The following is a 21,290-nucleotide window of genomic DNA, read 5'->3' on the forward strand; positions in this document are numbered from 1 at the left end:
TTGCTTTTGCCCAATTCAACTCGAGGGTCCCAGGAAAAAAGTAAATGCAACATTTAGACAACGTGGTATTAGAAAAAAATGGATAATAACTGAGTGAATCAAGTGGCTCAAATAATAAAGCAAAATATATGAAATAAAAAAGAAATGCAACATAAATTAAAACAATATAAGAGGGAGAATAAACTTAGTATCACCACAGCTGCTCGCTCTGCTTGCCTTGCTGCTAGGCATTAAATTAAGATGTAAATGTTTGGCAGCCATGACAGTAGGTAAGGCATTCGATCGATAGAGACACGGCATGACATGAATGCGCAATTAGTGTAAGATTACATTGTTTCACAAAATTACATTTTGATCTCCCCCCCTCCCCCCCCCCGCCAAAGAAGATATTTTCATATTTGTAAAGAGCAACACAATGTTTGTTCACCATCTCTGTAAAAACATTTATATTTAAAGTGTACTATATATTTAATCTCTTTTTTCTTCTTTTTATTTGCTAAAAGTCAGCATGGAGCAATGCTGAATTTGTGAGATATTAACTTGTTTGGTAAAGTTTTATAATTATTTTTGCTGCTGCTGTGATCTGCTCCTTCAGGCTGCTGAATGAATGTCATTTAATTTGATTCAATTCAATTTGTTTAGCACCAAATCATAAAGCATGTCAACTGGAGGCACTTGGCAAGAGAAACTGATCCACTTACAGAACATATCGAGGTGTCAAACTTCAAATCCTCAAGGCCTGTTTTTTCTTTTCTTTTTCTTAACACCTCAGCAATAAATTGTTTTGTGCAGACTGCATTAGTAACACAGAACATTGATTAGATTCATTTATCTATCTGCCCATTGTCTACTGAGCCTCATGAGCAACATATTAACAAAAGAAAACTCAAATTATCCAGATAGGTAACAGGTACTTACCCACAGGTGTGTGTGTGTGTGTGTGTTTTAGGAGCAGAGTTTGGAGGGTCCAACTCCCTTGACTTTGCCCCAGGAGGCTAAAGAGGCAACCAGTGAAAACCCGACAACAGCTGATGAACTGGACACGCCCACTTCCATCGCCTCGGTGATGACCTCGACCAATGAAAGCTCCACAGAGACCGACACCCCACAGCAGACTGACTCCGAGGTTTATATGATGACTCATTAAAAAGCTGCATCCATGTCGCAAAAATGTCTTTGTTTTTATCCTGCAGCCTACAGAAAAAAAACATTTTTTCCCCTTGCGTTTTGGAACAAAAGAGTTCAAATCCGCAATCAATTTCCCACACCAGAAAATGTAATTCCTCCAATTTATTCTGCTGCTAAACAGCAACAAAACTCATTTCTAACTAAGGGGAATTCATTATTCTTTGGCAGGAAATCGGAATTCTTAATTTATCAGAAAGCCAGGGATGTGCTGAAGTGATGATGATTAATAGTTACTTTGAGGAAAGGGACGTGTTTTGTGGTCAACAACAAATCGTTGCTCGTCAATTTGAAGTAAACTGAGATGCTTCTTGTTCTGAGCTTAAGTAGCCATGTCAGGTGGCATTTAAGACGAAACTGGAGTGCCGCGGACCACTTAGGCAAATTAGATTCCAAAGACTAGCGGCTGTTGGGAGACTTTTGTGTATATAATTACAGTGGTGATTCCATTCTTATAGGAGTCCAAAGCGGTGGAACAAGAGGGTGAGAAGCCTCAGAGTGAGACGCAAGAAGAGATTAAAGAGGAGAACGTCCTCCCATCAGACACTCCTGATCTCACGTTGGCTCAGGAGGCTAAAGACAACGTATCTGCTGAGAAAGCCTCTCCCGAAGTGAAAGTTGAGCCCTCTGAACCTGCTCCAAACACGGCAACCGGCAGCGCCACCGTTGCGACAGCTCAACCCCAGCCGGTGCTGCAGCCCGGTGAGCCTCATCCTGTAAACCCAGACAGCCAGAGCAGAGTCTACACCCTCCCCGATGCCTTCAGGGGGATGGGAGGCGACGCTTGCTCTGGATATGGAAGCCTCTCTCGTTTCAGCCTCCACGGCTACTTGCCCACCAAAAACTTCCAGCCTGGCGCTCACTACACTTTACCGTTCCTGAGGGACAGCTACGCCTCCGCAGGACTCAGCAACCAGACGGAGGAGAACAGGGAAAATCCTCTGGATGTGAAGGCCGACCTCCCTGCTGCCGGTTACCACACATTGGGAATCCACCAGTTTAGGCCAATTACAACCATGGAGCTCCTCCGGGAGCCCTCCAGAACCAGGTGAGAAGATTTTGTATCACATAAAATGCTATCCATCTTCGAACTCTTGTTGATTATGTAGAATGTGCAAAAGTACTTCTTCCTGTTAATCTTTTTCACATTTTTTCAACAGCTAACAACTGCATGTAACCTTGATGGAACCATCATGGCAGCACCTTGCTGTTGGGATACTTTCCTTCAGCAGGGACAGGCAGGTTTATTAGAAATGTTGGAGGATGGTTTAGTTAAAGTCCTGACCTGAATTCAACTGGGAAACCGTGGCAAGATTTACACACTCTCCAGTCTGACTGAGCTTCAGTTAGTTGCAAAGCAGGAGCAAAAATACTCACTGTCATACTGACACACTAGAAAAGACCGCAATTTCAAAAAGAACTATTCTTTTCCCACTTGACAGTTATGGCTACTTTGTGCAGCTCTATCACATAAAATACCAATGAAACACAAATGGAGTTTGTAATGTAACAAATGGGAAAAGGTCCAATATGGTTGAATAGATTTGCAAGGCATTGTTTAATTTGTTTTTCAGTTGAAAGAACATTATAAACGCCTTTCTAAAGAAGATTTAGCTATCTGTCCTCTGAGATATGAGAATGGGTTTCTATTAGTTACCAGCAAACAAAGAGTGTCATAATGGGTTATTTAGGGTGCTTTGTAATTAGTCGTTGCACCATGAAAAACCTATTTTTGACTCCCACTGCATCTAAACCAGCATTATAAGCTGAGCAGATTCATAAGTGGAGCCACCTATGGTCAAAGGGAAACAGTCAATTTTGCTTTTAAACTTGTAGGCTTTCTATGATAAAAACCTGTCAAGCTTGATAGCTGCACAGACATCCAGAGGATGCAGCTCAGCTCCAATCCTTTGAGTCCGTGTGGATAATAACAAGACAGATGGACAGCAGTTAAGCTGCAACTGGTATCAATCAGGGATGGCAGCCTGCTGCTGCAAAGTTGATAGATAAGGAGGTTTCAAGTGTTATTGCCTGCCAGAAGCTTTTCCTTGGCCCATACAAGAGTGATAGAACTGTTTACAAAAGAGACAACGAAACCTCAGTCTGTTGCACAAAGAAATTTGTCTGAACAAATTTTATTCAACATGTAAAACTGTTAGACCTTCACATTTGTAGCTGTGTGGATTGGCAGTGTTTCATTTTTGTTTGTTTCTTAGCTAATGGAGAGGGAGAAATGCAGATTATCACAAAGCTTAAAAGATTCTTCATTACACTTAAAGTGATTTAGAAAAACTCTGAAAATCTGAAAACCGTTAATCAAGCAGAAGCACCAGCATGCCTTAGAAACTATTTTATACTCTTTGATTTCAGTATCAGATTGTTTAAGTATTCATAAAAATGAAATTACAAAACAGAAATCAAAGGATTAAAAGTCTCAAAATTTGATATTGTAGTTGAAAACATTATTTTTTACTGGAAAGTGAACTTTTCAGTAAAAAAAAGGTCACTAATTTGTCTGTATAATATTATCAGATAATATTTACCGATTAAACATTACAGAGGTGTAGTAAAAAAGCTAATTGAATTTTGTAACGAGCTTGCTTATTCTCTAATAAATAACATGTAAAGTCGCAAAAGAAAAACAACTCTGCCTATACTTTATTATATTTGCTTTCTTATGTCATTAAAGGAACTTGCTTCTTTATAATTCAGCTAATAAGACATTTAAGATATTTAAACCATCCCAAAAAGTAAACAGAGCTCTGCCATTTTGAGTAAGAGATGAACCAATCACAGTTTTCTGCCTGATTTTTGATCTTGGTGTTTTTCTTATTCTTACCTACTAAAAGAAATTAAGAACAGAGGTCAAATAGTTTCTTCTGAGCGATCACGCCTGTGAAGGTCAGAGTTTCATTCTTATATGTTCAAATAAAGGCAAGACTGTTATAGTTTGAGAATTTACTACCTGAATTTAAGCAGAAATTCAGGTGGTGTTCAGTGATATTTTTCCCAATATCACTGAATAATGACAACAACAAAAAATAAATAAGTTTTACAGTTTAAATTTTAAAAAAAATCTGCAATATTTCATTGTAGCACCAGAATGGATTTGATGGGGAAATGTTGTCAGACACTGTAACGCAATAAAAAAAAACATTAGCTTTATGTTTGTACAGAGGCGCCAGGCATAATCTATTCTCAGTTTAGAGGCATCTCCTGTGATCCAAGTTAAAATATGTGTTGTAATCTTACAAATTAGTGTTTTGGATCTACAGCCAGTGAAATAAAAGTATGAAAAATGGTAAAAAATAAAAGATGCAATGAACCTTGAGAAATGTCGCGAGCGACAAGTGTATAGGTCAGACTCTGTGCGAGTGTTGGATCCTGTATCAAATCCCTTGGCAAAATTATTTTACACTTCACTACTCCATTTTCTATATTGCATTTTGTGTTTGACACTTCTTCCTTTGCAGCTAGTTTTTTAGTGGGCATGGAGAGATACTTAATTCCACTCATCTCCTCTCTTCTGTGCAGTATTTCTTTTGAGATGGTTGTATAACCACAAAATTCAGGGAATAACCTCTAAAGAGAGCCTGCAGTACCCAATACGACAGTTACCTCACACTATCCCTCACAAAAAAAAAAAAAAAAAAGATTAAAGAAATACCTGGCTGGCACTTTTAACCTCATATACTTACATTTCCCTTGTCTGCTTTTCAACAGTGAACATTTGGCTTTAGGCTGCAATCTCGTTGTGAGGTATTGAACTAACCAAGGTTGTAAAAGCAGTTTAAGAAAATCTGAATTGCCCTGAAGCAAAGACAGAGGCCGAATTCAAGGTGTCAAATTGCAAAGTTAAATTTCTTCTCAGTTATGAATGAGATATACAAATTTTTCTTTTGATAAAAACTGAAGGTGACATAGTTACTTGATTATGCTATAAAATGGTATTGTGTGCCTGGACAATATGTTACACTTCCCCTTTATCTGTTCTACTTACTCTATTACTTTTCCTGTCATGTCAGCTAGGATTGACAGAGTTAATTTAATTGGTTGAAGCCAGAATAATAAACAAACTAACTAGAGGCACGCCTCTGTGTGACATATATGCCAGATAATTGCGGATAATTCCAGACGTTTGAATGTCCCCTGTTCGTCCGACCGAAACAGTTACATGCGAGTAGGAAAACTGTGGAAGTGTCCAGCAATTATACTGGTCAGAAAGTTCTGAGTGCTGCAGCCAGACACTCTCTTTTATAAAAACACAAAATGTATATATGCATATATACATTTTTTTTAATCTTGATTGCAAATCCCTAACAGTTCTCATCCCATTCATAGCTTACCACCCAAATCAAAGAGAAATATGAGATGTTTTCAAAGGAGATAAAATCTTGAAACGTGGAATTGAAAGACACATATGATGCAAATTCTTGGTTCAAATTGTTGGCAACTAATTTTGACAATTTTCTGCATTTTGTCTGTTTACGGGAGGCATCAGAAAGAGGGACTCAAGCAGGTTGTTGATGCAGGGGCCGCCTTATATCTTCACATGAGCACGTTTCAGCTAAATATTGTAGGGATTAAAACCGCACAGTCATAAATCAAATAAACACACCAAAAGCAATTTTTCAATATGAAATGGCTGTGCGATAAATTGAGATGCAATCCTCTTCAGGGAAGACTCGGGCATTGACTCTAATTTATCCAATGTCATCCAAACTTTGTCTTTGCAGAAGTGGCTACGATGACGCGTTTATGGCCCAGTTGGAGGGGAACCTGAATCCTTTCTTCCAGGCCATGTGCCGAGCGCAGACCCTGCAGCTGCCCCACAAACGCAGCAGCATGGTGAGCCTGGACAGCATCAGAAGGGACCCGCGCTGGAGAGACCCCAACTTGCATGAGGTGATCTCGATGCTCAGGCACCCAATGGACCCTGTCAAGTCCAACGCAGCTGCCTATCTGCAGCACCTCTGTTATGAAAACGACCTGATCAAACAGGAGGTTCGGCAGTTGAACGGGGTGCCGATCCTGGTGGAGCTGTTGGACCATCCCAAAGCTGAAGTCCATCGCAAGGCCTGCGGTGCTTTGCGCAACATATCCTACGGGAAAGACCACAACAACAAAATGGCCATCAAGAGCTGCGATGGCATTCAAGCTTTAGTCAGACTGCTGAGGAAGTCCAGCAGCATGGAAGTCAAAGAGTTAGCCACAGGTACCAATGAGACTTTTCAGCTGCTGATTGAACCTGCTCAGGTGTTTCCAATAATGTGTTCCCCCCTATTAAACCCACAGGAACTCTGTGGAACCTCTCATCACACGAACCACTCAAGATGACAATAATCAACCAGGGACTTCAAACCCTGACTGACGAAATCATCATCCCACACTCAGGCTGGAGGAGAAGAGACTCCGTGGATGCATCCAAACCGCTGAGCGCCGAGTGGACCACCGTCTTCAAGAACACCACCGGATGCCTGAGGTAAAGGTGGGCTGCTGTCATGGACTCGGCCGGCGTTTGCGCACACTCCTCTGACAGAGCTGTTTCCGCAGGAACGTCAGCTCCGATGGGGCCGAGGCTCGACAGAGGCTAAGGGAGTGCGAGGGGCTGGTGGCAGCTCTCCTTCATGCCCTGCAGTCAGCCGTCGTCAACAAGGATGCCGACAATAAGGTTGCTCAAGTAATCATTTTTAGTTTTCAGTCAGCTACCTTTAAAATTTGATAAGATGGAACAAGTTGCTTCCAAACAATAAAAGCGCCGTGCTGTTCTTTAAATATGGAAACTCTCAGAAATTCAGTTTTGCTATGAAAAGTCAGTATCTGTTTTTCTTTTTTCTTTTTTTTTTTATATATCAAAGTTGAAGACACTTGACCAGTGCTATGTGCTTCACGTGTGATCTCTGATATAAACTGTCTGTCCCTTTCGCAATTAAGTCGGTGGAAAACTGCGTCTGCATCCTTCGAAACCTGTCCTATCACGTTCATAAAGAAATACCAGGAGCGGAGCGATTTCAGGAGCCCCATGCTGGCCATCTGATGAGAACAGTGGGGCATCAGAAGAAGAAGAGCGAGCCAGAATGCTGTGCGGGAAAAAGACCCAAAGGTTTGTAAAATATACATATATAGTTGAAGAATTTGATTATCTTTAGTGTTATGCATTTCTTGGCATTCTAATTAAAGTTAAGCCTTATTTCTTCCTCCCTCAAGCATCTTGAACTGCAGTGCACAAAGGGTTTTTTTCTCTTTTGAAATGTTCTGACCCAGCCACATTCCCTGAAGACTCTGTCTAGTTTCATACGGAGTACAGTAGACTTGTCCTCCCTTCCTAATGCAACTGACTTGCAGCTGCAGTGAACAAGGCATCTGCAGTAACATCAGTGTCAGTGATGCATTCCTAAAAAGCTGAGATTTTTTTTTAGTATAAGTTATTCACAGCTAACTGTACTAGCAAGATTTTTTATTATTTTTTTAAACTCACTAAGCTCTGCAGTTAATCTGAAGATTTATTTTTATAGCTTCAAGAACTCGAAGTAAAATGTCAACAGTGAAACTAAATGTACCTAATTGATAATTAATATTTGATGTACAGTAATAAACAGACTGGATTAGCTTGTCCTGAGGGCAAAGACATTAGGCATTGGAAAAAGATTAAAGCTGCTGCAAATCGCTAAATGGCCTGAACTCATACGGCACTTTTCCAGTCATTTTGACCACCCACAGCGGTGGTATTATAAGCAGACCACTGATCTGTGTATAAATCAACTTGTGGCAGGAGGAAGCTGGAACCGAACCTACAACCTTCCAACTGACATACGATAACTCTACCCACTGACAGACACTGGAATCAATATGTAACTAACTGCTCAGTATGTCTGTTATTTGTTGTTTGATGCAGCATCTTGCTAAAGTGTTCACATCTCCTTAACTTTTTTATACTACTACTACAAACGCCAGTGTGTTTTACTGGAACTGTACGTAACAGTCCATGAAAAAGTTGTGCGTATTTTTAATGTGGAAGGAAAATGATTGTATTTTTGATTTATTTTTTTCTTCCTCGAGAGCTGGAGCACTGCTGCTACTCTTCAGACATATCTGTGCTTAAAAAAAGAGTTTAATAATTAGGTCTTTAATAGAACTCTGTAAAACATGACTGCATGAAGAGGAGGTCATTTATCCTCTGGATTCAGCAGGAACACTTGCAACAGTTGAAGGATGCTGCAACTCTAGGACAGGAGTTTGACACTTTGAAAGCTTTACTACAAGTGCACACTACAATCTTATGATTTTTATAAAGGAAAAAAAAAACTTAACACAATGCAAGCCACATATTATTTCACTTCCACTTCATAAACATTTACTTTGTAATGGTCTGTCAAATAAAACAAAATTGTAATGTCTCAAAATGTGGAAAATTCAAGTGAAGTAGACAAAAAAAATGTCAGACAACCTAATTATTTAGAAGTGATTCTATTAATTACCTTCAATCTGATGTAGGAGTTTTGTTTAATTAATATTTAGTTTACAGCAATAAAAAAAAAGAACTAGTCAGTTTGTCTCGAAGCCGAGGACATCATTGAAAAACATCAAAGTTATCGTCAATAATTGCTATATTGCTTTCAGGAAAGCTGCAGATCCAACTGATCCAATCAGCAACTCAGTGTCTCGCCACACGGAGGAGCTGTGTCTGCTTTCCTGCCTCTCTGTCCCTTTGCGCCACAATCTAATCTGTGACATTGTTCTTTTCTTCTTTTCCCTTCAAACTGGGCTCATCAGAAGAGTGGTTCAGTCAAGGTCAGTCTGCTCGCCACGCCGGGATATCTCCAAAGCAGTGGATACTGTGAATCAATGCTGCAGTGGATTTTTCTGCAATTGTCTATATCTGCTTGCTGATGTGATGAAAACTGGTGCTTGTGTTTGTGTGCATGTGTGTGTATGTATCTGTGATGTACAGGTTGGAAAAATGGATTTATGGAGAGGAAATACAATACTTTGGACTTACCAAAATGTGCAGAACTGATTAAAGGTACATATTTAAAATAATAATAATAACCTCAGTTGAACTTGCAAATAAGCAACTTTTTTTTTTAATTAAGGTGGTAAGTAGTAGATAAAATATAAATAGTTTTATAAAATGCCTTCATGTGGTTCAACATCCTCATCATACAGAAGCAGTCTGAAGCATCCAGGCTGCAGCTGCTTCCTGGGTTCTGCTATCTGCTGTATAAGCATGACATTGACATGGCCTGGGAAGGAAGTCATTTAAATGCAGCTCCACGCATCTCCACCTGCACCGCTAAAGCAAAAACGGCCCAACATCTGAGACACTGATGGGATTTCTGTTTGCGGTACAGAGAATGACAGAAATGCCAGGCTGGCACTTGCTTCAAACAACGCATGTCCCATCTTTTCCATATGTCTCCAGTTGCTGCTGCACCGTCTCCACGTTGTGTTTTGCTTTGTGTTTGCTTCTTGTTGCCATGAGTACAGTGTGGATTTAAAAAAAAAAAAAAGAAAACGGAGGAAAATAAGAACCCATAGCACTACAAGCCTGTGGCTCCGACTGCCATTAAAACGGAGATCAGAGCTTAGCTAATGCCTCCCACGCTGCAGCCAGTGAATGCAAATCAGCCTGACAATCATGATACAGTTCAGGGTCAGCCTTATACTGTTATACTTGTCAGCCATCCAGCAGCCTCCACTGGCTCAGTGCAAAACAATCAGTTCATGAGTCTGCTACAGTTGTATTTTCCATTCAGCGCAGTCTCAGTTCAGTGCATGCAATGCACCATGCGTATTTTTTCTGCCAATCCACTGATCTACTAACTAGACTAAGTAGAAGAAATTCTAAAGAATGCATTTTGCCTTGCTGAAGTATTCACATCCATTGAACGTCAGTGTATTTTAGGAGCACAAAACGGTGAAGTGGAAGGAAAGGGATCATTTTCCCAACTTAAAAGGCTAAGAAAGGCAAAACCAACATTAATCAGAGAAGCAGTCCACAGATCAGGTGGGAGAACCTGCTGATAGGATAACTAATAATAGTTCATTCAATAAACTTGGCCTTTGTGAAACAGGACAGAAGAAAACCATTGTTAAAAGAGAGCCATAAAGTTAGCCTCAAGTCATGTTGGGGACACAGCAAACAGAGGTGCTCCAGTCAAAGGAGGACAAAATTGAACTTTTGGGCAACATGCAAATCCCAAGAAACATACTGATGATCATACAAATGATCTGGATCAAAGCATATTAAAATGTAGAATGGCCCCAGTCAAAGTCCAAAAGTAAATCACTGGTAAATCTTTAAAAAAATCCATGTCAACAGGTACTCTCCATTAGATAGAAAAAAGAGACTGTGCAAGCAATCCAGTTTTTAAACTTGTAACTGAAATATCGGCAAAATGCCTGACCCAGTATAGTTTGGTAGAAGACAAATGCACAAATTTTTATTTTCATTTGGGAAAAATGTCAAAAACCGTTTTCTTCCACTACCGACGGTCTGTCTCATGCACAGTTTGCGCTTATGACGTGACAAACTGACGAGAGGTTTTTAACGGTTTGCAAAGTATATTCCATCCAACAAGTTAAAACTGCTGACGGTGCGTCTTCGTTTCTCTTGAAGGCCTGGATCTGCTGTACCAGCCGGAGGTGGTGAGGCTGTACCTCTCTCTTCTTACCTGCAGTCACAACCATAACACCCTGGAGGCAGCTGCAGGAGCTCTGCAGAACCTCGCTGCGGGACACTGGGCTGTAAGCACACGGAAAAGTTCAAAGTTATTTTTCACGATCCCTAATTACAGGAGCCGTACTCGGAGAACACGAAGCGCTATTCCCAGCACGTTTGGATGATTTTATCCCAATGCCACGCTCACTGCTGCCGAGAATGATCATTTATGTAGGTGAAGTCACCGTGGCTGCTGTCATAGTTTGTAAACATCATCTTGTGTCTGAGGAGCAGATCTGGGATGCGCTTCTTGACAGCATCGTTGCTGTCTCTGCCGTTCGGCTTGAGGAGAGACTTAAAATAGAGCTGGCCTGAAATAAAGTGCTGTGAGTAAAGCGTAAATGTGCCCCAACAGTGCAGGGTCAAAGAAGACAACGTCTAGAGGCCAGCACTCAGGGGGGGCCATGAGTACCTAAGGCTTCTCGTCTCTTCTCAGCTGGCTGGTCTTGTTTTTTCAGCGGGCATCATTAATCAACCTAATGTAAATGTGCGCTGACCTTGTCTCTAGCCAAGATAATCAGAAAAGCTGCAACTGAATTTCCCCTTGAGTGGTTCCATATGTCTTAGAAATAACATCCAAAGTAAAATGTAGGAATGTCCTCGGAGTGTGAAAGTGATTCAAGACAAAGGCTCGTTAAAAGATATTTGAATTCTTAAAGGGGACGTAAAGGTGTTTACTAGTGAAGCGTAATTTAAGGAATCTTCTTTGAATGTTTTTAAATTTTCTTAAAATGATCCGACTGAGCCAACGGCCTCTTGTGTTTCTCCTTGCAGTGGTCGAGCTACATTCGAGCCACGGTGAGGAAAGAGAAAGGACTGCCACTTTTAGTGGAGCTGCTGCGCTCAGACGTGGACAAAGTCGTGCGAGCCGTGGCCATCGCTCTTCGCAACCTCGCCATTGACAGAAGGAATAAGGACTTGATCGGTAGAGAATTAAAGATCTCCGCTTCGTTCGGAGGCGTCGACACCTGCGGACTCACGGTCTCTCCGCCTGTCTGTCTTTACAGGGAACTACGCTCTGAGGGACCTTGTTGCTAACTTGCCCTGTGGGCAGCAGCACCCCGTGAAAAACCTCGAGGGAGATACGGTGGTTTCCATTCTGAACACGATTTACGAGATCATCACAGACAACCCTGAGAACGCTCGAGTGCTCATACAGGGTCATGCTGTGCAGAAACTGGTGGCCATAAATAAGTCAAGGTATACAAATGTATCAGAAAGGAATTTTATCTAAATGTTAAAAAAAAAAAAAAAAAAAAAAAAAAAAGCGTTACTGCATTTAAAAGAATGATTACGTGCAAACGTTGAATAGCTGAAAAACATCACGTCTTTGTTTTGAATGTGTGTCTCATGTTAGCATGAGCACATTAAACAGCGGTCATAGATATCTGTCATTTAGATATTAATGTCTTGGTCCTGATTGTTGTGATTAACCATCAAAATAATATGTTGTCAGCCAATCAACACGAGAGACCAAAGCTGCTTCGCATGTACTTCAGACAATATGGGCCTACAAAGAGCTGAGACACATTCTGACCAAGGCCGGATGGAACAAGAGCAACTTTAAGGTATTTTTATTTATTTTATAGCAATTTAAAACATCAGAAGATAGCTTAGTTGAGGTTAGGATAGGTTGGATTGGTATAGGGTAGGTTTGTTTACTTCATTTGTCAAATTGTCTACAGTAAAAATTTATTAATTTGGTAATTTTGTCTTTATTGAATTGATTTAAATTCAGAAAACTATGCCAGCAATAAACTGTTCAAAATGACTTAAAATAATAAAGAAAAAGGTATGATGTTTATTGTCTTCATTAAATAGTAAAGGTAAAATACGTAAAACAAATTCACAACGTGGATCACCATGTGCAGTAACATTGTAAAAAGTGTTTAACACTTAGTAGCTGAAATGCATTTCTCTTTTGAAGCCAACAGGAACGGGTGTAACTAAAAAACCCAAGAATGGGAAACAAAACAGCGATGACATCACATTGCCTCTCATGGAGAAAAACCAAGGTTAGAATATGTCACATAGTTTTATTTTACAACATAAATGATTATAAAAAAAATACCCACCAGTTCCTGGAACAGAAAATGTTTCTTATATCGCTATTATCTTGTGCTCTGTTGCAGATGTGTATTCCACCTTGGAGTCAAACGACAGAGTTGGAGACGGAAAGGGACCTGTTGTAGAAAGAGATGCTCTACAGGTAGGCTATAAAAGATCTTCAGTGTAAATTACTGTCTCTCTTATGGTAAATGACCAAAACTCCGTTTTCTGACAGGCGATAAGTGAAAGGAAACATTTCATCAGAGCTGGCAGGCCTGCAGTAGGCCTCATGGATAACAAACCTCCACCGCTGGACTCCTGGGTGTGAACTTGACAAAAGATCCGGTCCAGCTAGTTAAATCCTGTAGGGACACTTTCTGTTGGTGAAATGCAAATCTGTGTCATTTGTTCATTCTTGTAAAAAATAGAAAGAAAAAAAAAGAAAAAAAAAGGCTTATTTGTTTACAGAACTTAATGTGCCAAACACTTATATGTACTTAATCTGGAGATTAGTCGACGATAGACTTTATTGTTTTAATATTTAGGATGACTTCTGTAAGCCTGGAACATACAGCTGATAACATGTGATGTATGAATAGCCCAAATATGCAAACTGTGGGGAATCATGATTCCAAAGATTATATAACATGTACAAAGTGAATTTGACAGTTTATTAACAGCTTATGAATTGTTTAAGTTGTGTCGAAAGACGTACGTGGATCTTTTTTTTATTGTCCACTTCTATAATTATGGACCATTTCCAATCTGAAAAAGTCTCAAAACATTTTTTTGTCTCTGATAAGTTAAGTGTACAGGCTGTTATCAGCCTAATCACATCCAAATCATTTGGAAATTAGTGTGATTTTGATATATCAGGGTAGAAACAATAAAGGTTCATTGCATTTGTTTATACAGAAAGGTAAACAAGGACTGTACATGTGTAACAAAGGACTGTTAATATTCAAAATAAAGGCATTTATATTGTAATGTTTATTGTAATACCCATGTTATTAATTAAGAGCTATTTATGTGTCTTAGCTAATGCCTATAAATGATACAGCTCTGCTTTGCAGTGGTCCTTTTTGCATTGCAATGTTAAATGAAACTGACAATAAATGCTGTGCATAGTTTCTCATTTATGTTTGTGTTACTTCTTAAGCAGTTCAGGTCAGAAGTTTACATGCACTCAGAACGGATTTCAATGCCAGTTTCACCCTAGGCTTTAATCTTATATTTGAATTGTTTATTTTCCAGGCAGAAATAGTCACCTGCAACTTCAGTTGATTTTAACAATGAGAATTTAACTCATAAATGTACATTTATTGTGGATGGAACCATTAAGAACACTTTATTATTGTCTGGAAGACAACGACAAAAGCTCAAGCCTACCTCTAACTGGAAGATAACAGTGAATATTCACATGGAATAAAGAGTGCCTTAGTGAAAAAAAGAACTTTAGTATAATTCAAATATACTTACATTTGAGTAAGTATATTTTAAGTATACTAAGTATTAAGTGTACTACCAATAAATGAAGTATACTAAAAGTATGCTTGTACCAATTTTGACATTATAACTTTAAACATATAACTGTACCAAAATACACTTTTAAGAAATATATTAAATAAAAGTATACTTTAAGTGAAGAAAATATGTATTTGCCCAAGTTCAAATATACACTTGCTCAAGTGTACATTCAAAATATATTTTAAATATGTTTAAAATATCTTTTAAAGATATTTTGCGTATAGTTTAAAATATATGATCAAAATAGAATAAAAAAAACTCACTTAATGTTTATTTTAAATTATTAATTTCAGCATGTTTTAAATTACATCTCAGTGTATACTTTAGGCTTATAAAGTATGCCTTTTTAGGTGCCTTAATAATCTTTTACTATTTTTGTTAAAATGACAAAGAATAAAAAAAAAATCCTAATAGTGGAACTTGATTTAATGTTGTTTAACAAATAATGTATTCTTGCCTCAGCATATCAAACATTGACAGTTTAGTGACAGAGGTTCTACAACAAAAACAATATTTCTTCTTAACATTAAATGTAGCAGGTATCTTCAGTTTTACATCTCTCCGAATACGATCTGTTGTTTTCAGTTTTTTAACTAAAACACGGAAGCTGTCTTTACCCAAGAGTCCCTCCCGGATGACCGACCTTCTCACCTTATCTCTAAGGCAGAGCCCAGACATCCTACGGAGAAAACCCATTTCGGCCGCTTGTATCTGCGACCTCATTCTTTCGGTCATGACCCAAAGCTCATGACCACAGATGAGGAACGTAGATCGACCGGTAAATCAACAGCTTCGCTTTTTGACTCAGCTCTCTCTTCACCATGACGGACTGGTACAGCGCCCACTTCACGGCAGATGCTGCGCCAATCTGCCTGTCGATCTCCCTTCCCTTCTTCCCTCATTCGTGAGCAAGATCCCCAGATACTTAAACTCCTCCACTTGGGGCAGGAGACCCCCCACCCCCGACTCGGAGAAGGCACTCTACCCTTTTCCGGCTCAATACTATGGCCTCGGATTTGGAGGCACTGATCCTCATACCGGCCGCTTCACACTAGGCTTCAAAACACTCCAGGGAGAGCTGCAGATCTTGATCTGATGAAGCCAACAGGACCACATCATCTGCAAAAATCAGAGATGTGATCCTAGAAATTCTGTCCATGAATCAATGACAAAGGGCAGCCTTAGCGGAGTCCAACTCTCACCGAAAACAAGCCCAACTTACTGCTGGCAATGCGGACCAGACTCTGACACCGGTTGTACAGGAACCTGACAGCCTGTATCAAAGGGCCTAGTACCCCATACTCCGGGAGGACCCTCCCACAGAACTCCCCAAGGGACACGGTCGAACGCTTTCTCCAAGTCCACAAAACACATGTAGATCGGTGGGGCGAACTCCCATGCACCCTCCAGGACCCTGCTGAGGGTGTAGAGCTGGCCCAGCGTTCCACGACCAGGACGAAAACCACACTGATCTTCCTGAATCTGAGGTTCAACTATCCGAAGGACCCTCCTCTCCAGGAACCCTGAATAGACCTTACCAGGGAGGCTTAAGAGTGTGACTCCTCTGTAATTGGAGCACACCCTCCGGTCCCCTTTTTGAACAGAGGGACCACAATCCCAGTCTGCCATCAGGAGGAACTGCCCCCGATGTCCATGCAACACTGCAGAGTTGCGTCAGTCAACACAACCCTACAACATCCAGAGCCTTAAGAAACTTCGGCCAAATCTCATCCACCTCGGGGCCCTGCCACTGAGGAGCTTCTTAACCTCCTCGGCGACCTCATCCCAAGAGATTGAAAGCCCAACCCAGAATCCCCAGGCTCAGCTTCTACAACAGAAGGCATGTTGGTGGGATTGAGGAGGTCTTCGAAGTATTTTGCCCACCGGCCCACAACATCCCAAGTTGAGGTCAGCAGCACACCATCTCCCCTATAACAGTGTTGGTGCTGCACTGTTATCCCCTCCTGAGACATCGGATGGTGGACCAGAATCGCCTCGAAGCCGTATGGAAGTCTTTCTCCATGGCCTCTCAGGCATCCATGGCCTCTTCAAACTTCTCCCATGCCCGAGTTTTTGAATCAGCAACTACACGAGCCTCATGCTGCTTTGACCTGCGGCACCCATCAGATGCTTCTGAAGTCCCACAGGCCAAAAATGCCCATTAGGATTCCTTCTTCAGCCTGATGGCATCCCTCACTGAAGCTGTCCACCAACAGGTTCAAGGGTTGCTGCCATGACAGGCACTAACAACCTTGTGTCCACAGCTTCGATGAGCCGCCTCAACAATGAAGGCAAGGGACATAGTCCACTCAGACTCAATGTCCTCTCCCCCGGAACGTGTACCAAGTTCTGCTGGACGTGGGAGTTAAAGCTCTGTCTCACAGGACACTACAGATAATAGGTACACCCTTTCATCAAATTGGACAGGTGCGCGTGGCTTCCGGTGGGGGGAGGGGCACAGTGGGCGGTCCGGAAGCGGGGGAGGGGGATTAGTGGGGAGACTGGAAGTGGAGGGAGGGTCTCAGTGGGGGGTCCGTAAGTGGGGGTGGAGCTCAGTGGGGGTCCAGAAGGGGGAGTGTCAGGGGAAGTGCACGGGAAGGGGTGAATGGGGGTGAAAATGTTAATGATTTTAACACCTCTTATCCACAACACATGGTAGCTTTTGATGTCATTAGATACAGGGGATGTCATTGACTTGTTGTAGTTCTTTATCACTACCCAGTTCTGTACTTGGTGAGTCTGAAAGACACCCCCTACTGTTCTTTAGTGGTCCAGACTACATGTCTCCTTAGCTCTGATGGCTGTGTGTGTGAGTGTGTGCGAGTGGAGAGTGTGTGTGCACATTTGACTCCTCGTTAGGGAATTAAAGTACAACACAATTAAAGTATGAAAAATAAAACAATAAGTGATAATCGGGATCAAGAATAATATACAGTTTGTCACCTTTCCTAGAGAAGTTTAGATTTAGAATCTTGGGTAACACTTTATTTGAAGGGGGTGAATAAGACTGTCATGACACTGTCATAAACATGACATAACACCTTGTCATGAACATGAATAAGCCTTCATGAATATTTATGACTGTTGTCATAAAGCGTCATTCGGTAAATTATGACACTTTTAATACAAAGTTGACATTATTCAAAATGCCTTTGTTATGACAACTTGACATTAACCAAGAAATCATTACTGATACAAATTTGTTATAAAAGTATTACTGATTGCACTTTAAAAATTAGGTAACTTTGTTATTAAAGGTAAAGTTTAAACAGTAATGATTTTTTGGTTAATGTCAAGTTGTCATATAAAGACATTTTGAATAATTTCAACTTTGTATTAAAAGTGCTTATTCATGTTCATGACAGGTGTTATGTCATGTTTATGACAGTGTCATGACAGTCTTATTCACCCCCCTTCAAATAAAGTGTTACCAAAACAATTTAATACAAGTGTTTTATAGAATAAGTTTTTTTTCCAGAAGTTAGACACACATCAGTCACATTTAGAAACTGGCTCTAAACCATCTGCTTGATCTATTTTGAACTGTGAGTGAGGAGGATCCCCTTAAACATATGATGTCTTGCCTTTATTGCTTGCTCTGTTCACAAGGAAAACATTTAACATCTACTAATTACATTACCATTATTATTATTATTATTATTATTATTATTATTATTATTATTATTATTATTATTATTATTATTATTATTATTTTATTTTTTTTTTTTTTTACATTTGAACTCAGGATGATACACCAAGCAGATCATCAGCCAAAGAATTTTATGTTTAATCTCACCTTGTTTTTGTTTTTTTAACCTTTTCTCATTCTCTAACACCCCCCATCTCAGCCTCTTTACTGTGTGTTTATGAATCGCCCCTTTGTGAGATCTCCTGTTTACTCTTACCATCGCAGCATAAATGGACACTCTACCCAAAACATTTGCAGTGGAAATTTTATTCTTGAGGTTGCTTCTTTGATTGCATTGCAAGACCAGTTAATGTTCTTCTACCAGTTTAGTTGTGTTTTATTGCCCTCTCATCGTCATTTTTGAGTAAATTATTTTTTTCCCCCTGTTGTGTTATTAAGTATGTTGCGATAAAAAAACCCCCAACAAAAAACATTATAAAAATCGCAGCGAAAACCTGATACCACGGTTATGAATAGTTCCCCATTTATTTCCATGAAACCATCTCATTTGGAATAAACACCAAATACCCTCAGCGATACTACTGCTGCTTTTCTAGTTCTGCTTTTTTGGACCCAAATCCTGGTGCTGAAGAAAAAAAGTCCCATCTCCAAAATCTGCTCTTTCTTTTCCCATTGACAAGGCATTAATTATGCAGAAAAGGTTTATGTATTTAATAACCAGGAGAATATTTGGGGAAGTCATGGTAAGGATTTCAAGTTTATAACTCAGTGCCAAACATAAAGCATGGTAACAGTAGCATTATGCGTCTGTGGTTCCATCTTGCTTAGATGTACATGTTCAAGCCTAAAGGCTTAAATCAATGCATTTGGGTTCAAGTTTTTATTAGCAGCAGGATAAATTAGAATTTATGGGGATCTAAATGTGCTTGCAAATGTGCTTGTAGATTTCTTCCAAAATGCACTGTGGAGGAAAATACAGAGAAACAACAAAACTCTACAAGCTTTACAAGTTTGTTTATAAGAGACTGTGTCATGGTTTGTAGACCAAATTAAATTCTTAATTAAATCCAAGCAGAGGATTTGCAGTTTTAGGGTGGCTTGTAGTTTGAATTGAAAGTCAGCTCAGTGATTCTAATCAGAAGTCCCTGTAAGTTGGGGTTAGAATCAAATGAGTGTATGGATGGTCATAAGTCCCTGGTGTGGTGAGAAAGAGGAGGGCAGAGCAGGGCCTTAGCGACATCTCCAAACATGTCAGCAGAGCAGCCCTGCCCTGCCCTCACGACCAAACTTCAAGATAAACCGGTGCAAAGCTGTTTTCAGCAACCTGCTGTACTTTAATGAAGGAAAGTCTCCAAGAGATCCACATTTTCTCATCAAATGCTTGTCTGTCTTTGGATTTAAACCTTTCAGCTGCTCAAGAATGACCACTTTGGTTTTCTCAAACCTTGGGTTCCTAAATATTGTGATTGCAGCGTTAACTGGCTTGAGCCGCAGCAGTCCAATCAAATCTGCAGAGACTTACCACAGGACATCCGTCGGCATGGATGTGATCAACAGTCCTCTCCACAGTGCACAGGACTTTTTGAGCCAGTTTCTGTCAACACTGAACCTCACCAGGCTAAGGTCCCAGCCTTGGACTCCTACAGCCCAGAAAGAGCCACTTCCAGAGTACATGCTGGAGCTCTACAATCGATTTGCCAATGACCGCACTGCAATGCCGTCTGCCGACATTGTGCGCAGTTTCAAGAATGAAGGTACAAACTTCTTTAAACAAATTGATCTAGAGGTATTTAGATAAATTAGATAAAATAAGACCATGTTTGAGATTGTGTCTTGGATATGATGGAACAGTCTGAGTTACCAAAATCAAAGAAAGATGCTCTAAGTATTGCATGTAGCGTGTCCAACAAAACCATCTTTTTGTGAAAATTCAACAAATTAATGCTAGCTTACTAGGGTAAACCCATACAGACAACATTGAGATACTTCTTGTGGTATTTTGATTTCAGATTCTTCCCCCCGAAGTATAAGAGCCACTGGTGTATGGATACATCCCCTCCTATTCAATATCTCCATGCCACACTACGAGCAAATTACAATGACTGAGCTTCGACTCTTCATGCTTGTGCGGAAGGCCCAAAGACCACATGCCGGCTTCAGATGCAAGGTGACAATCTACAAGGTACATGATGGTGTTGTTTGGACAAAAGAGGTGGGGAAAGAAGGGAGAGAGAGGGATAAAGAGGAGGTGGAGGCGATGAAGGATTTGGAGGAACTGGTGACAAAGCATATCCATGCCAAAGATAATAGCTGGGTGTCATTTGACCTCACTCATGTGGTGACACTTTGGCAGAAGTCAGGGTGCACAACTCATAGGCTGGAGGTTCACATTGAGAACCTGGGGGCAGACGAGGAAGGGGCCACGAGAGAAGCAACAGGAAGTGGCAAAAGTGTGTCACAGGTTGATATTGACAGGAGAGTGGAGGGGCAACACAATCCAGTGATAATTGTGTTCTCAGATGACCAGAGCAGAGATCACAAAGAAGACAGACGAGAGCTGAGTCAGATGATTAAGCATGAGAATGACCTTCCTGATAACGTGATAACGAGCCAGAAATCTTTTCATGACCCTGCAAATCCTAACGCTGAACACCCGGAACAGGATGAGCTGGACGACCAGTCTGCCCTGGAGGTGCGGTCCAATCTTATCTACGACACGCCTCCTCGAATCCGCCGCAGTGCCAACACCGAGTCATGCAGGCGGTCGCCCCTTTACGTGGATTTTAAAGACATCGGCTGGGACTCGTGGATTATCCAGCCTTTGGGGTATGAAGCGTACAAGTGCAACGGCGTGTGCAGCCCACCCATGACCTCAGAGGTTTCTCCCACCAAGCATGCCATAGTGCAGACTCGGCTGAGCCTCAGGCGCCCCGAACGAGCATCTGCTGCCTGCTGCGTTCCCACAAAGCTGGAGCCAATCTCCCTCCTTTATCACGATAACGGAGTGGTTACCTTCAACCACAAGTATGAGGGGATGGTGGTGGCAGAATGCGGCTGCAGATAACGTCACAGAGAAAAACAGACTTTTAGTTGAAGATCTAAATCTATCAATCTACTTTATCATGCTCGTGTGCTTGTTTCCAGAGAATCAGAGATTTC

The 21,290-nt window shown here is 40.7% G+C and overlaps 2 protein-coding genes across 2 annotated transcripts; both read left to right on the forward strand.

Annotated features, from left to right (window-relative positions):
- The first annotated feature begins 259 nt into the window (after window positions 1–259).
- Window positions 260–13,677, forward strand: arvcfa (ARVCF delta catenin family member a). The gene is made up of 16 exons (XM_088011345.1): window positions 260–265; window positions 950–1,126; window positions 1,644–2,233; window positions 5,922–6,400; window positions 6,481–6,667; window positions 6,739–6,856; window positions 7,120–7,288; window positions 8,959–8,976; window positions 9,137–9,208; window positions 10,805–10,932; window positions 11,681–11,831; window positions 11,914–12,106; window positions 12,363–12,474; window positions 12,834–12,921; window positions 13,039–13,115; window positions 13,191–13,677. Exons 1-16 carry the CDS (start codon window positions 260–262, stop codon window positions 13,281–13,283), a joined length of 2,658 nt encoding a protein of 885 aa, XP_087867471.1. The 3' UTR covers window positions 13,284–13,677.
- Window positions 13,678–19,551: 5,874 nt separating this feature from the next.
- bmp10l (bone morphogenetic protein 10, like) lies at window positions 19,552–21,195 on the forward strand. Its single transcript, XM_014996570.2, has 2 exons — window positions 19,552–19,885; window positions 20,141–21,195. Exons 1-2 carry the CDS (start codon window positions 19,552–19,554, stop codon window positions 21,193–21,195), a joined length of 1,389 nt encoding a protein of 462 aa, XP_014852056.2.
- Window positions 21,196–21,290: the final 95 nt, after the last annotated feature.

Source organism: Poecilia mexicana, unplaced genomic scaffold, assembly GCF_051168715.1.
Source record: "Poecilia mexicana isolate PSO_F unplaced genomic scaffold, ASM5116871v1 scaffold_12, whole genome shotgun sequence".
NCBI classification, from domain to species: Eukaryota; Metazoa; Chordata; class Actinopteri; order Cyprinodontiformes; family Poeciliidae; genus Poecilia; species Poecilia mexicana.

What these genes read in the sequence shown, in the direction of transcription:
- arvcfa (XM_088011345.1), top strand. An exon ending in TCGCTGCGGGACACTGGGCT is followed by an intron (nt 10,933 to 11,680) that starts GTAAGCACACGG and finishes TTCTCCTTGCAG; the next exon opens with TGGTCGAGCTACATTCGAGC. An exon ending in GTGGCCATAAATAAGTCAAG is followed by an intron (nt 12,107 to 12,362) that starts GTATACAAATGT and finishes ATATGTTGTCAG; the next exon opens with CCAATCAACACGAGAGACCA.
- bmp10l (XM_014996570.2), top strand. Translation starts at nt 19,552, where the DNA reads ATGACCACTTTGGTTTTCTCAAACCTTGGGTTCCTAAATATTGTGATT. An exon ending in GCGCAGTTTCAAGAATGAAG is followed by an intron (nt 19,886 to 20,140) that starts GTACAAACTTCT and finishes TTTTGATTTCAG; the next exon opens with ATTCTTCCCCCCGAAGTATA.